A 12,257-nucleotide genomic window follows, 5' to 3' on the forward strand; every position below is an offset into this window, starting at 1 on the left:
CTGGACACAGGACTCAAGGGGTGGCCTAACCAAAGCAGAGTCCAGGGGCACAATGACCTCCCTGCTCCTGCTGGCCACACTATTCCTAATGCAGGCCAGGATGCCATTGGCCCTCTTGGCCACCTGGGCACACTGCTGGCTCATATTCAGGAGGCTGTCAATCAGCACCCCCAGCTCTCTCTCCGTTTGGGAGCTCTCAGCCACTCCGACCCCAGCCTATAGCTCTGCATGGGGTTGCTGTAGCCAAAGTGCAGCACTTGGCACTTGGACTTGTTGAATGCCATCCCATTGGACTCTGCCCATCTGTCCAGCCTGTCAAGGTCCCTCTGCAGAGCCTTTCTACCCTCTAACTGACTAACATCTGCAAACCATCCAAACCGGCCTTGAACACCTCCAGGGAGGGGGCATCCATGCCTCTCCTTGGGCAACCTGCTCCAGTGTCTCCACCTCTACCTCCCCCATGAGCAGGCACAGCTCTTTGCTCAGATTTACTCTTTTCTCATTAATTAGACTTTTTTTCTCCCTCCTCTTAAACTTCAATGCATTAAATAAACTGCAGCCTGATAATCAAGGCACCATGAGGTATCTCCAGCACCATCAGACACCTTTTTCCCCCCACCTCCTCTAAACATAGCAGAGTGGTCCCAAGGCCATGCTCCTGCGTGGGCTGCTGAGGTTATGCTGGGACTGGAGGATGAAGGCACCTGATCAAAGATGCTTCTGGGAGGCTCCACAGCAGGTGGAGGGACATGAATAATGCACAGGATGAAAGGGGAAGCTGCTAAACTGGCTGGGGTGGGTCTCAGAGGATGTTGTGTGTGATCATCAGCGGCTTGGTAAGTGCTGGAGGAGGGGAGAGGGGGAGAGGAGGGGAGAGGGGGGGAGGAGGGGAGAGGGGGGGAGGAGGGGAGAGGGGGGGAGGAGGGGAGAGGGGGGGAGGAGGGGAGAGGGGGGGAGGAGGGGAGAGGGGGGGAGGAGGGGAGAGGGGGGGAGGAGGGGAGAGGGGGGGAGGAGGGGAGAGGGGGGGAGGAGGGGAGAGGGGGGGAGGAGGGGAGAGGGGGGGAGGAGGGGAGAGGGGGGGAGGAGGGGAGAGGGGGGGAGGAGGGGAGAGGGGGGGAGGAGGGGAGAGGGGGGGAGGAGGGGAGAGGGGGGGAGGAGGGGAGAGGGGGGGAGGAGGGGAGAGGGGGGGAGGAGGGGAGAGGGGGGGAGGAGGGGAGAGGGGGGGAGGAGGGGAGAGGGGGGGAGGAGGGGAGAGGGGGGGAGGAGGGGAGAGGGGGGGAGGAGGGGAGAGGGGGGGAGGAGGGGAGAGGGGGGGAGGAGGGGAGAGGGGGGGAGGAGGGGAGAGGGGGGGAGGAGGGGAGAGGGGGGGGAGGAGGGGAGAGGGGGGGAGGAGGGGAGAGGGGGGGAGGAGGGGAGAGGGGGGGAGGAGGGGCTCCATGCCCATCACCTGGGTATTTCTACCTGTTTGTTTTATTTTGCCATCGTTCAAGTCACTCAATCATTTCTCAGCTTCTCTCTCCATCTTCTTCTGCACCTCTGGGAGGCTGGGCCAGGCTAATCTGGGCCCTGAGTACAAGACCTTTACTGACTCCTGCTGACCTTCCTTCCTCTGCTCTTTACTTTGGATTCTTTTTAAATACCAAGTTGGAGATCTCAGCCCTGACCGGCACTTAACGGTCTGAGCTCTGCATATCTATGAAGGGATGCAGAGCTTTGTGAGAGTGACAGCCACAGCTCCACCTCACTTGTATCTATGCAAAAAGAAAAACCCACTGGATTTGAAGTGAAGGCTGGACTTTTCCAGTTTCCAACACAAAGATCAATGCCTGCTAGAAGGCAGCACCATCACAAATTCACTCCTCCTGCTCCACAAGCACAGACAACATTTTGATTTGCCTTCAGAGAGAGACAGATCTCGTGTTGTCACCAGCAAAATCCAACTGTGCCAAGCCTCACTGAACACCCAATTCTCTTTTTAGGAAGCAAGTCAAAAGAAAAGCTAATCTGTGTGGAAAAATGAAAGCCATCAAATGCCTTACAAAGTCGGCACCACGGCTTAACGCTGCTGCAGGCACTGCCAGCAAGATGTGGTGGCACAGGGCCACAGGGGTATAGAATAGTGTATGGAATAAACCAGGTTGGAAGAGACCTTCAAGATCATCGTGTCCAACCCATCAACCAATCCAACCCACCCAAACAGCTAACCCATGGCACCAAGCACCCCATCAAGTCTCCTCCTGAACACCTCCAATGATGGTGACTCCACCACCTCCCCAGGCAGCACATGCCAATGGGCAATCACTCTCTCTGTATAGAACCTCTTCCTAACATCCAACCTAAAACTCCCCTGGCACAGCCTGAGACTGTGTCCTCTTGTTCTGGTACTGCTTGCCTGGGAGAAGAGACCAACTTCCACCTGTCTACAACCTCCATATACCAGATGTAGGATTCATGTCTTGGTGTTCCAGTTGTCTGCCTGAGAATCCCTGCATGGCGGCGGTTGGAAGCGACCTCTGGACATCATCCAGTCCAACCCCCCTGCTAAAGCAGGGGCACCCACAGCACCTTGCCCAGGAGCACATTGGCCAGGTGGGTTTGGAGCCTCTCCAGAGAAGGAGACTCCATAACCACTCTGGGCAGCCTGCTCCAGGACTCCAGTACCATCACACCAAACAAGTTTCTCCTCCTGCTCAGATGGAGCTTCCTGGGTTCACATTTGTGCCCATTTCCCCTTGTCCTGTCACTGGGCACCACTGACAGAACTCTGGCCCCATCCTCTTGCCCCCCACAGATCCCTTAGCTCTTGATATGCATTGATCAGATCCCCTTCTCAGGCTGCTCTTCTCCAGGCTCAACAGCCCCAGGGATCCCAGCCTTTCCTTTTCCACGGAACATAGCTGGGAATGTGTGTTCAGGACCTCATGATGCCATGGAGCTGGCAACAGCTGGCTGGTACCTCCTTGATAGCTGCAGGACCAGCTCCATCACAGCATCTCACCTCCATGAAGAGAGCTGCTGGCTTACCAATGACAGTATTGCACAAGGAATTTCATGTTCATGTGAAAGCTGTTCCAAATTTCTTGCCCAAATCTAATCATTTTTTGATCATGATTTGAAACACACAGATGTGAATCTGAACATAACCACAGGGCTACAGAGATGCTGAAGGCACTGGAACATCTCTCTGATGAGGAAAGGCTGAGAGAACTGGGGCTTTTTAGTCTGGAAAAGAGCAGCCTGAGGGGGGATCTAGAATAAACCAAACCAGGTTGGAAGAGACCTTCAAGATCATCGCGTCCAACCCATCAACCAATCCAACCCACCCAAACAGCTAATCTCATCAATGCTGATCAATCCTGCAAGGGTGGGTGTCAGGAAGATAGGACCAAGCTTGTTTCAGTGGTGCCCAGTAACAGGAGAAGGGGCAATGGGCACAAACTTGAACATAAGCAGTTCCATCTGCACAGGAGGAGGAACTTCTTCAATTTAAGGATGATGGAGCCCTAGAGCAGACTGCCCAAAGAGATCATGAAGTCTTCATCTCCAGAAAGATTCCAAACCCATCTGGCTGCATTCCTGTGTGATCTTCTCTAGGTGAACCTGCCTTGGCACGGAGGGTTGGACTGGATGACCTCCAGACGTCCATTATTAGAATAAACCTTTATTAGAATAAACCAAACCAGGTTGGAAGAGACCTTCAAGATCATCGTGTCCAACCCATCAACCAATCCAACCCACCCAAACAGCTAACCCATGGCACCAAGCACCCCATCAAGTCTCCTCCTGAACACCTTCAATGACGGCGACTCCACCACCTCCCCAGGCAGCCCATTCCAATGGGCAATCACTCTCTCTGTATAGAACTTCTTCCTAACATCCAACCTGAACCTCCCCTGGTGCAGCCTGAGACTGTGTCCTCTTGTTCTGGTACTGGGTGCCTGGGAGAAGAGACCATCATCCGCCTGTCTACAACCTCCCTTCAGGTAGTTGTAGAGAGTGATAAGGTCACCCCTGAGTCTCCTCTTCTCCAGGCTAAGCAACCCCAGCTCCCTCAGCCTCTCCTCATAGGGCTTGTGTTCCAAACCCCTCACCAACTTTGTTGCTCTTCTCTGGACTCGTTCCAGCAAGTCAACCTCCTTCCTAAACTGAGGGGCCCAGAACTGGACACAGGACTCGAGGTGTGGCCTAACCAGTGCAGTGTACAGGGGCAGAATGACTTCCCTGCTCCTGCTGGCCACACTGTTCCTGATGCAGGCCAGGATGCCATTGGCCCTCTTGGCTGCCTGGGCACACTGCAGGCTCATGTCCAGCCTACCATCAACCAGCACCCCCAGGTCCCTCTCTGCCTGGCTGCTCTCTAGCCACTCTGACCCCAGCCAACCCCTTCCAACCCCTTCCAACCCCTACCGTTTTGTGATGTCCTTTTGAAGAGCATTGCCCCTCCTCTCACCACAACAGAGAGCCATTTATAGGACAATGAACCAAGCAGTTTTATCACACAGTACAGCAGGAAGCTTCCTGGGAGGCTTCAGCCAACAAGGCTGCATGGAGCAACTATCCAGAAGACAATCACATTATCACTGTGCTGCTGCTGAATACCACTGCCATGGGACATGGACAGCCCAAGGACATTACAGCAACTTGCCTTTTGTGTCACCAAAAGTAAAGCTCCTGCCAATTGCCAGAGTAAACAAGATCCAAACAGCTCAAAACACACTAAAGGAAAAGCCATAAAACCCCAGCCCAGGTTTTAAGGGTCTCCTGTTGTATAGAAAGCATTTTTTGGCTGGAAGAATGGAAACTACATGAGAGGTGCTTCAGAAATATGAGTTTAGGAAACAGAATACAGAATTAACCAGGTTGGAAAAGACCTCAAAGATCATCAAGTCCAACCTGTCACCCAACACCATCTAATCAGCTAAACCATGGCACTAAGTGCCTCATCCAGTCTCTTTTTAAACACCTCCAGACATGGTGACTCCACCACCTCCCTGGGCAGCACATTCCAATCACTCTTTCTGTGAAGAATTTCTTCCTAACATCCATCCTAAGCCTCCCCTGTCACAGCTGGAGACTATGTCCTCTTGTTCTGCCACAGGTTGCCTGGGAGAAGAGACCAACCCCCACCTGGCCACAACCTCCCTTCAGGTAGTTGTAGATGGCAACAAGGTCTGCCCTGAGCCTCCATCAACTCACCTGCCAATGCCTGGTCCATCAGATTGGTTGCCATGAAGGTCACAGCCGGTGCAGACACAGCAGTTACCCTGGTGACTTGTGTTGGCATCAAGGGACCCATATGAGTGTCCAGCCTGGAGGCAGAACCTGCAGTCAGACCAGAAGGAAAACTTTTATTTTGTCACCAGTGAAAACAAAAAATTGCCTTTAAAAAGCTCACAGAATGGGAGGGGCTGGAAGGGACCCACGGAGATCCAGCCTGGAATTCAACACTTTCGGTATCAGAGCCTCTACAGCTTCTCTGGGCAACCTCTTCCAGTGCCTCACCACTCTCCTGGGAAAGAATTTAGGGTAGATTTAGACAGGAGGTTAGGAATAGATTCTTTATGGTGAGGGTGGTGAGACACTGGAACAGGATGCCCAGGGAGGTTGTGGATGCTTCCTCCCTGGAGGTGTTCAAGGCCAAGCTGAATGAGTCCTTGGGCACCCCGGTCTAGCGGGAGGTGTCCCTGCCCTGGCAGGGGGTTGGAACTGGATGAACTTTGAGTTGCCTCCCAACCCCAACCATTCTATGCATGTATGACTCATCTCAATGCAAGTTGAAGCCATCACCCCCTCATCCTCTGTCTGCATGTCTTTGTAAGAGATGAATCAGAAGCAGCTGCAAGAGAAACTGCAGAAAATTAAGAGTTTTATTATTTGTCTCTGTTTTGGCCATGAAGTCAGGGTAAGAGAAATTCCTGCAAGACACAATCAGCAGCACAATAAAGAAACCACCCTGCAAGGGACTCTGATCAATGTTACCCCATCCTTGCTCTGAAGAGAGGATGATGAATAAAGCATTGCTGCGGAGCAACAGGTCAGGGTGATGTTTGTTGTGCTACCTACAGCACAATCATCTAACTGGAGGCACTTGTACCTTGGCCACCTCTAACAAGACACTGAACCATTTTCCATCTCCCAGACGATGCTGGGACCTCAGGCAATGAGTTTCCTTTTCATGCTTCTGCCAAAGCCCCTGGCAAAACTATTAACTTTGATGAGCTCTCTGGATATAAAGAGACGCTGAGAAACCATCAGTTCCAGCGCTGGTGTCAAAGGTGTCTCTGATCACAGAGTCATCCATGGAACAGCACACTCACAGCAGCCCAACAGAGATGCAAGCAGGAGTAGGCAAGTGATTGTCCCTCTGTACTCAGCACTGGTGAGCCCACACCTCTAATCCTGGGTTCAGGATTGGGACCCTCACCCCAAGGAGGACATTGAGGGGATGGATGAGGTCCAGAGAAGGGCAACAAAGCTCTGGTGAAAGGTTTGGAGAACAGGTCTGCTAAGGAGCAGGGGAGGGACCTGGGGTTGTTTAGCCTGGAGCAGAGGAGCCTGAGGGAAGACCTTCTGGCTCTCTACAATGCCCTGAAAGGAGGCTGGAGTGAGGTGGGGTTGATCACTTTTCCCTAGTATCAGGTGATAGGATGAGAGGAAATGGCCTGAAACTGAGATCAGCAGAGCCAAGCCTCTTCTCCACTGACTGCTGTCCCCAGAGGACTCTGTCCCATCTGCCTTCCATCTCCATTACTCTCTTCCTGAATCCAGTTCTAGAATCCAGCTCCTGAATCTGGTTCCCATCTGCTGCTGAGATCAGTCTGGGACTTGCCCAGTGCCTGCCCCCAGCATCAGCGGTGCCAAAGGTGCAGTCATTGCCATCAGGGCTTGGGTTCCATCTTGGTTTGTGTCTCTGTCTCTATTCCATGACATTGTTCTTTCCATCCCAGCTGGTCGAGTTTTATTTCCCACCCCATCAATCTCCCTCCCTTTTTCCCTTTGGGAAGGCAGAGGGGTTCATGGAGAGCCTCTGGCACTGTTCTGGTGGCCAGCAAGAACAGGATCTCTTCTCATTTTGGTAAGGGATGTGCAGATGGTTGCCTCTCTATCTACACCATACTCAGAGAAGCCCACACAGCTGTTTTGAATTCATCCCCAATGTCCACCTTTGATGATAACATCTCAGAAACCCCGGAGAAGAGTATGACTGCCTTGTCCTCTTCCACCTTTCAATTTGCAAGGGATGGGGGAAATATTTCCCTCTACAGCCTGTGCCACCACATGGGCTCCACCCAGGTCCTCTCCTGCTGCTGAAGTTCTCCCTGAGGAACAGCCTTGTCTCAAGTAGCTTCCAACTTTCTGGACAATCTCATCACACACATGGCCACACATCACAACTCACACCGCCCCTGCCATTTAGCAGGAGCAGCTCCAGAAATGCTGCCAGTCCCTTCCCACTGCTGCCTCCCAAGAGTTAGGACCACGGCCATGCAGCATGTGGACCACAAGCTAAGCTCCATCTGGAGACTCCCAAGGGTTCACATGCAAGTTCTGAGGCTTACAGGGACACCAGGGAGCTGTAAGCTCAGACTGAGGCAGACATATGAATTTCAGTAGGCAAGCAATTCTCTGCACCCCAAATTGGAGCAATTTCCACACTGTGCTTAATTATCTCCCTCTAGTCAGACATGGAGATGAGCTCTGCTCATTTTGCCACCACATGTGACTCGCCACCACATCATTTCAGCTGCTGATTGATGCTGATTGATGATCACATCCAGGAGCAAGGAAATGATCACTCTACCTTTTAACATCATAGAAACATTAATATCAGAGAAGACAGCCCATGTGAGTCCAGCCATTAACCTGACACTGCCAGGTCACCACTGAACCACAGAGCCATAGAAGTGTTTGGGTTGGAAGAGACCTCTAAGATCATCAAATCCAACTGCCAACCCAAAACCACCATGGGCATTAAACCATCTCCTGAAGTGCCATGTTGATGTGATTCTTCGGGGATGGTGACTCCACCACACCCCTGGGCACCTTATTCCAGTGCCTGACCACATCTCTCAGCATCACAGCCACATTTATTGGGAACCCTTTCAGGGATGGGGAAATCACCACCACCTCTTTGGGCAACCTGTTCCAAGGTTTAACCAATTTTTCAGTGAAGAAATTCTTCTTCATGTCCAACCTAAACCTTCTCTGGTGCCACTTGAGGTCATTTCCTCCTATCCTTTCAATGCAATAGAAGCAATTAACCATAGGACTGAAAGGAATACAGAATAAACCAGGTTGGAAAAGACCTTCAAGATCATCAAGTCCAACCTGTCACCCAACACCATCTAATCAACTAAACCATGGCACTAAGTGCCTCATCCAGTCTCTTTTTAAACACCTCCAGTGATGGTGACTCCACCACCTCCATGGGCAGCACATTCCAATGGCCAATCTCTCTTTCTGTGAAGAACTTCCTCCTAACATCCAGCCTAAACCTCCCCTGGCACAGCTTGAGACTGTGTCCTCTTGTTCTGGCGCTGGTTGCCTGGGAGAAGAGACCAACCCCCACCTGGCTACAAACACCCTTGAGGTAGTTGGAGTGAGGTGGAGGTTGGTCTCTTCTCCCTAGTATCAGGCGATACAATGAGAGGAAATAGCCCAAAGTTGTGCCAGGGGAGGTTTAGGTTAGACATTAGGAAAGATTTCTTGGCTGCAAGAGTGGTCAGGCACTGGAACAGGCTGCCCAGGGAGGTGGTGGAGTCACCATCACTGGAGGTGTTCAAGATACATAATTCTGCTGTCACTCTACCTTCCTTTAACCTGACCTGAGACTACCCTAGTATCAGGTGATAGAATAAGAGGAAATGGCCTGAAATTGTGCCAGGAAATGTTTAGGCTGGAGAGTAGGAACCATTTCCCTCCTGCAGCAGTGGTCAGGCATTGGAAGAGGCTGCCCAGGGAGGTGGTGGAGTCACCATCCCTTGAGGTGTTCAAGATAACTGTGGCCATGGCACCTGGGGACATGGTTTAGTGGCCATGATGGTGCTGGGCTGATGGTTGGACTCAAGGATCTTGGAGGTCTTTTCCAACTGAAACAATTCCAGAACAAGGGGACACAGTCTCAAGCTGCACCAGGGGAGGTTTAGACTCGAGGTGAGGAGGAAGTTCTTCACCGAGCGAGTCATTCATCATTGGAACGGGTTGCCCAGGGAGGTGGTGGAGTCATCGACCCTGGAGGCGTTCAAGGGGAGATTGGATGTGGCACTTGGTGCCATGGTCTAGGCATGGGGTCTGTGTTGATAGGTTGGACTCGATGATCCTCGAGGTCCCTTCCAACCTAAGCGATACTGTGATACTGTGAATTCTCTGATTCTAACTGTTGGAGGAGATCTTTGAGCTCATTGAGCGCAAGTGTTCCCTTAGTGCTCACAATCCCACCGCTAAGCCACTGCCACTGCACCACATCCCTCAGCACCACATCCACACAGCTTGTAAACACCTCCAGGAAAGGTGACTCCACCACCTCCCTGGGCAGGGGAGAATTCAAAGCTTCCACTCCTGCTGGAGTCAAGCAGATAGATAGACACATCGAGATATAATTTCTTACACGCAGATGGAGCTCAACTACTCAGCTTAATTATAGCTGCGACTCAGCAAAGAAACTGAGATGATTTAAGGCAATCACAACCTTGAAGGAATAAATATTGATGCTTTCCAGCTCTTTGTGCTCTCAGGCTTTGCAAGAGATGGATCTGGAATGCAAATAAACTCCAGAGACTGAGCGTCCTGTCACAATGCGAGAGGAGCTTTTGGTGTGTGCTGAGCATAACCTGGGCTGGAATAAGTCCTAGAATCATTTATTCACAGAATGGTTTGGGTTGGAAGGGACCCTAAGGATCATCTAGTGCCAAACTCCCTGCCATGGGCAGGGACAGCTTCCACTAGACCAGGTTGCTCAAGGCCTCATCCAGCCTTGCCTTGAACAGCTCCAGAGAGGGGGTGAATAAGAAGAGTAAAGAACCTGACACTCACCCACCCAGAGTCTCTGCAAGTTATGATTAGGTTTAGGCAAATTTTCAAGCAACTGTAGAATTATGGAGTGGTTTAGAATCATAGAATCAATAAGGTTGGAAAAGACCTCAAAGATCATCAAGTCCAACCTGTCACCCAACACCTCCTGACTACTAAACCATGGCACCAAGTGCCACAGCCAATCCCCTTTTGAACACCTCCAGGGATGGGGACTCCATCACCTCCCTGGGCAGCACATTCCGATGGCTAACAACTCTCTCTGGGAAGAACTTTCTCCTCACCTTCAGCCTAAACTTCCCCTGGCACAGCTTGAGACTGTGTCCTCTTGTTCTGGTGCTGGTTGCCTGGGAAAAAAGACCAACCCCCTCCTGGCTACAACCTCCCTTCAGGTAGTTGTAGACAGCAATGAGGTCTCCCCTGAGCCTCCTCTTCTCCAGGTTAAGCAACCCCAGCTCCCTCAGCCTCTCCTTGTAGGGCTTGTGCTTGAGGCCTCTCCCCAGCCTCATTGCCCTTCTCTGGACATAGTCAAGTGTCTCAACGTCCTTCTTAAATTGAGGGGACCAGAGCTGGACAGAGGTTGGATGGGATCTCTAAAGACCATTTAGTCCAACCCCATTGCAGTCAGCAAGGATATCTGCAACTGTAGCAGGCTGCTCAGACCCCCAAACTGGAAACCAGGAGGTTCCATCTGAAGATGAGGAAAAACTTCTCCAGTGTGTAGGTGCTGGAGTCCTGGAACAGGCTGCCCAGAGATGTTGTGGAGCCTCCTTCTCTAGAGACTTTCAAGACCCACCTGGGTGTGTTCCTGAGTGACCTACCCTAGGTGACCCTGCTTTGGCAAGGGGTTTGGAGTCAATGATCTTCAGAGGCCCATCCCAATCCCTACTGTTTTATGATACTGTGATTCTGCAGAACTTCATAGTTTCATAGTTTCATTCAGGGTTGGAAGGGACCACAAGGATCATCTAGTTCCAACCCCCCTGCCATGGGCAGGGACACCCCACACTAGATCAGCCTGGACAGAGCCTCATCCAGCCTGCTTTTAAACACCCCCAGGGACGGGGCCTCAACCACCTCCCTGGACAACCCATTCCAGGGTTTCACCACTCTCATGGTGAAGAACCTCCTCCTCACATCCAGCCTGAATCTCCCCACCTCCAGCTTCATTCCATTCCCCCTAGTCCTATCACTACCTGAGATCCTGAGAAGTCCCTCCCCAGCCTTCCTGTAGGCCCCCTTCAGATACTGGAAGGCGACAATTAGGTCTCCTCGGAGCCTTCTCTTCTGCAGACTGTACAGCCCCAACTCCTTCAGTCTGTCCTCATAGGAGAGGTGCTCCAGCCCTCTGATCATCCTCCTGGCCCTTCTCTGGATGCTGCCTCTCCTCCAGCAGAAGCCACCACCTTCAGGTGTGCATCTGGAGCCAAATGAAATGAGACAGCAGCTATTTCCTGGGAGAGCCAGCTAACTTCTGCAGCACCTTTGGTATTTGTAGCAGACATCACTGAAAGGCTATTTCTGTACCACACAGACACATCACTGCTGGTATTTCCTTCCTCTACTTGCTCGTGGCCAAAACAGACCTCAAGAGAGGGAGCAGGGAGGTTCCTGATGCTCCTGGCCCCCTTGAGAGAGACATGACAGATGTTCAGGACAAAGCTGTTCTAGACAAGTGCTTCTTCTCTGCCTCCTCAGCAGAGCCAAGGGCTCTCCTCACTCCATTACACAGCACAGAGATGTTAACAACCTGGTAACAGGAGTCGCACTGCCCATGGCAAAATGAGGTGACATCAGTCCTGGACCTTAGCCCAGCTGTTATGGCAGCAGAGGTCTCCTGTTCCTGCTGTTCAGGGTCAATTCCCACCTTTTCCAATTAAACCATGACACTTCCAACTGTATCTTCAAGCTAGGTTAGCAATTTGGAAAGGGATTAAGCCTAATTTTCTTCAGAGTGATTCAAGGCAAAAAACCAAAATTAACAGAAGCAGCAAGGGACATGGAGCTGATTTTCATAGATCCACATAGTTAGAGAAAGGTTTTGCTTGGAAGAGACCTTTAAGATCACCAAGTCCAGCCATGAAGCCAGGTCACCACTAAACCATGTCCCCCAGAACCACATCTCCACACCCTCAAAGCCCCTCGAGGGATGAGGACTTAATCACTGCACTGGGCACCTTTACAACCTTTTTGAGGAAGAAATTGTTCCTCATGTCCAACCTAAACCT

General features: G+C 51.6%; 1 protein-coding gene across 1 annotated transcript in view; it reads right to left on the reverse strand.

The window, feature by feature from the left end:
• Positions 1–12,257, reverse strand: part of TCERG1L (transcription elongation regulator 1 like) — a 73,556-nt gene that overhangs the window by 25,247 nt on the left and 36,052 nt on the right. Inside the window, exon 5 of the mRNA XM_068139279.1 lies at positions 5,197–5,322. Within this exon, the coding sequence (XP_067995380.1) occupies positions 5,197–5,322 (126 nt within the window). The remainder of the gene's footprint in view (positions 1–5,196; positions 5,323–12,257) is intronic.

The sequence above is a fragment of the Melanerpes formicivorus genome, unplaced genomic scaffold, assembly GCF_026170545.1.
Source record: "Melanerpes formicivorus ecotype bairdi unplaced genomic scaffold, bMelFor1.0.p_v2 SCAF_6, whole genome shotgun sequence".
Lineage (NCBI taxonomy): Eukaryota > Metazoa > Chordata > Aves > Piciformes > Picidae > Melanerpes > Melanerpes formicivorus.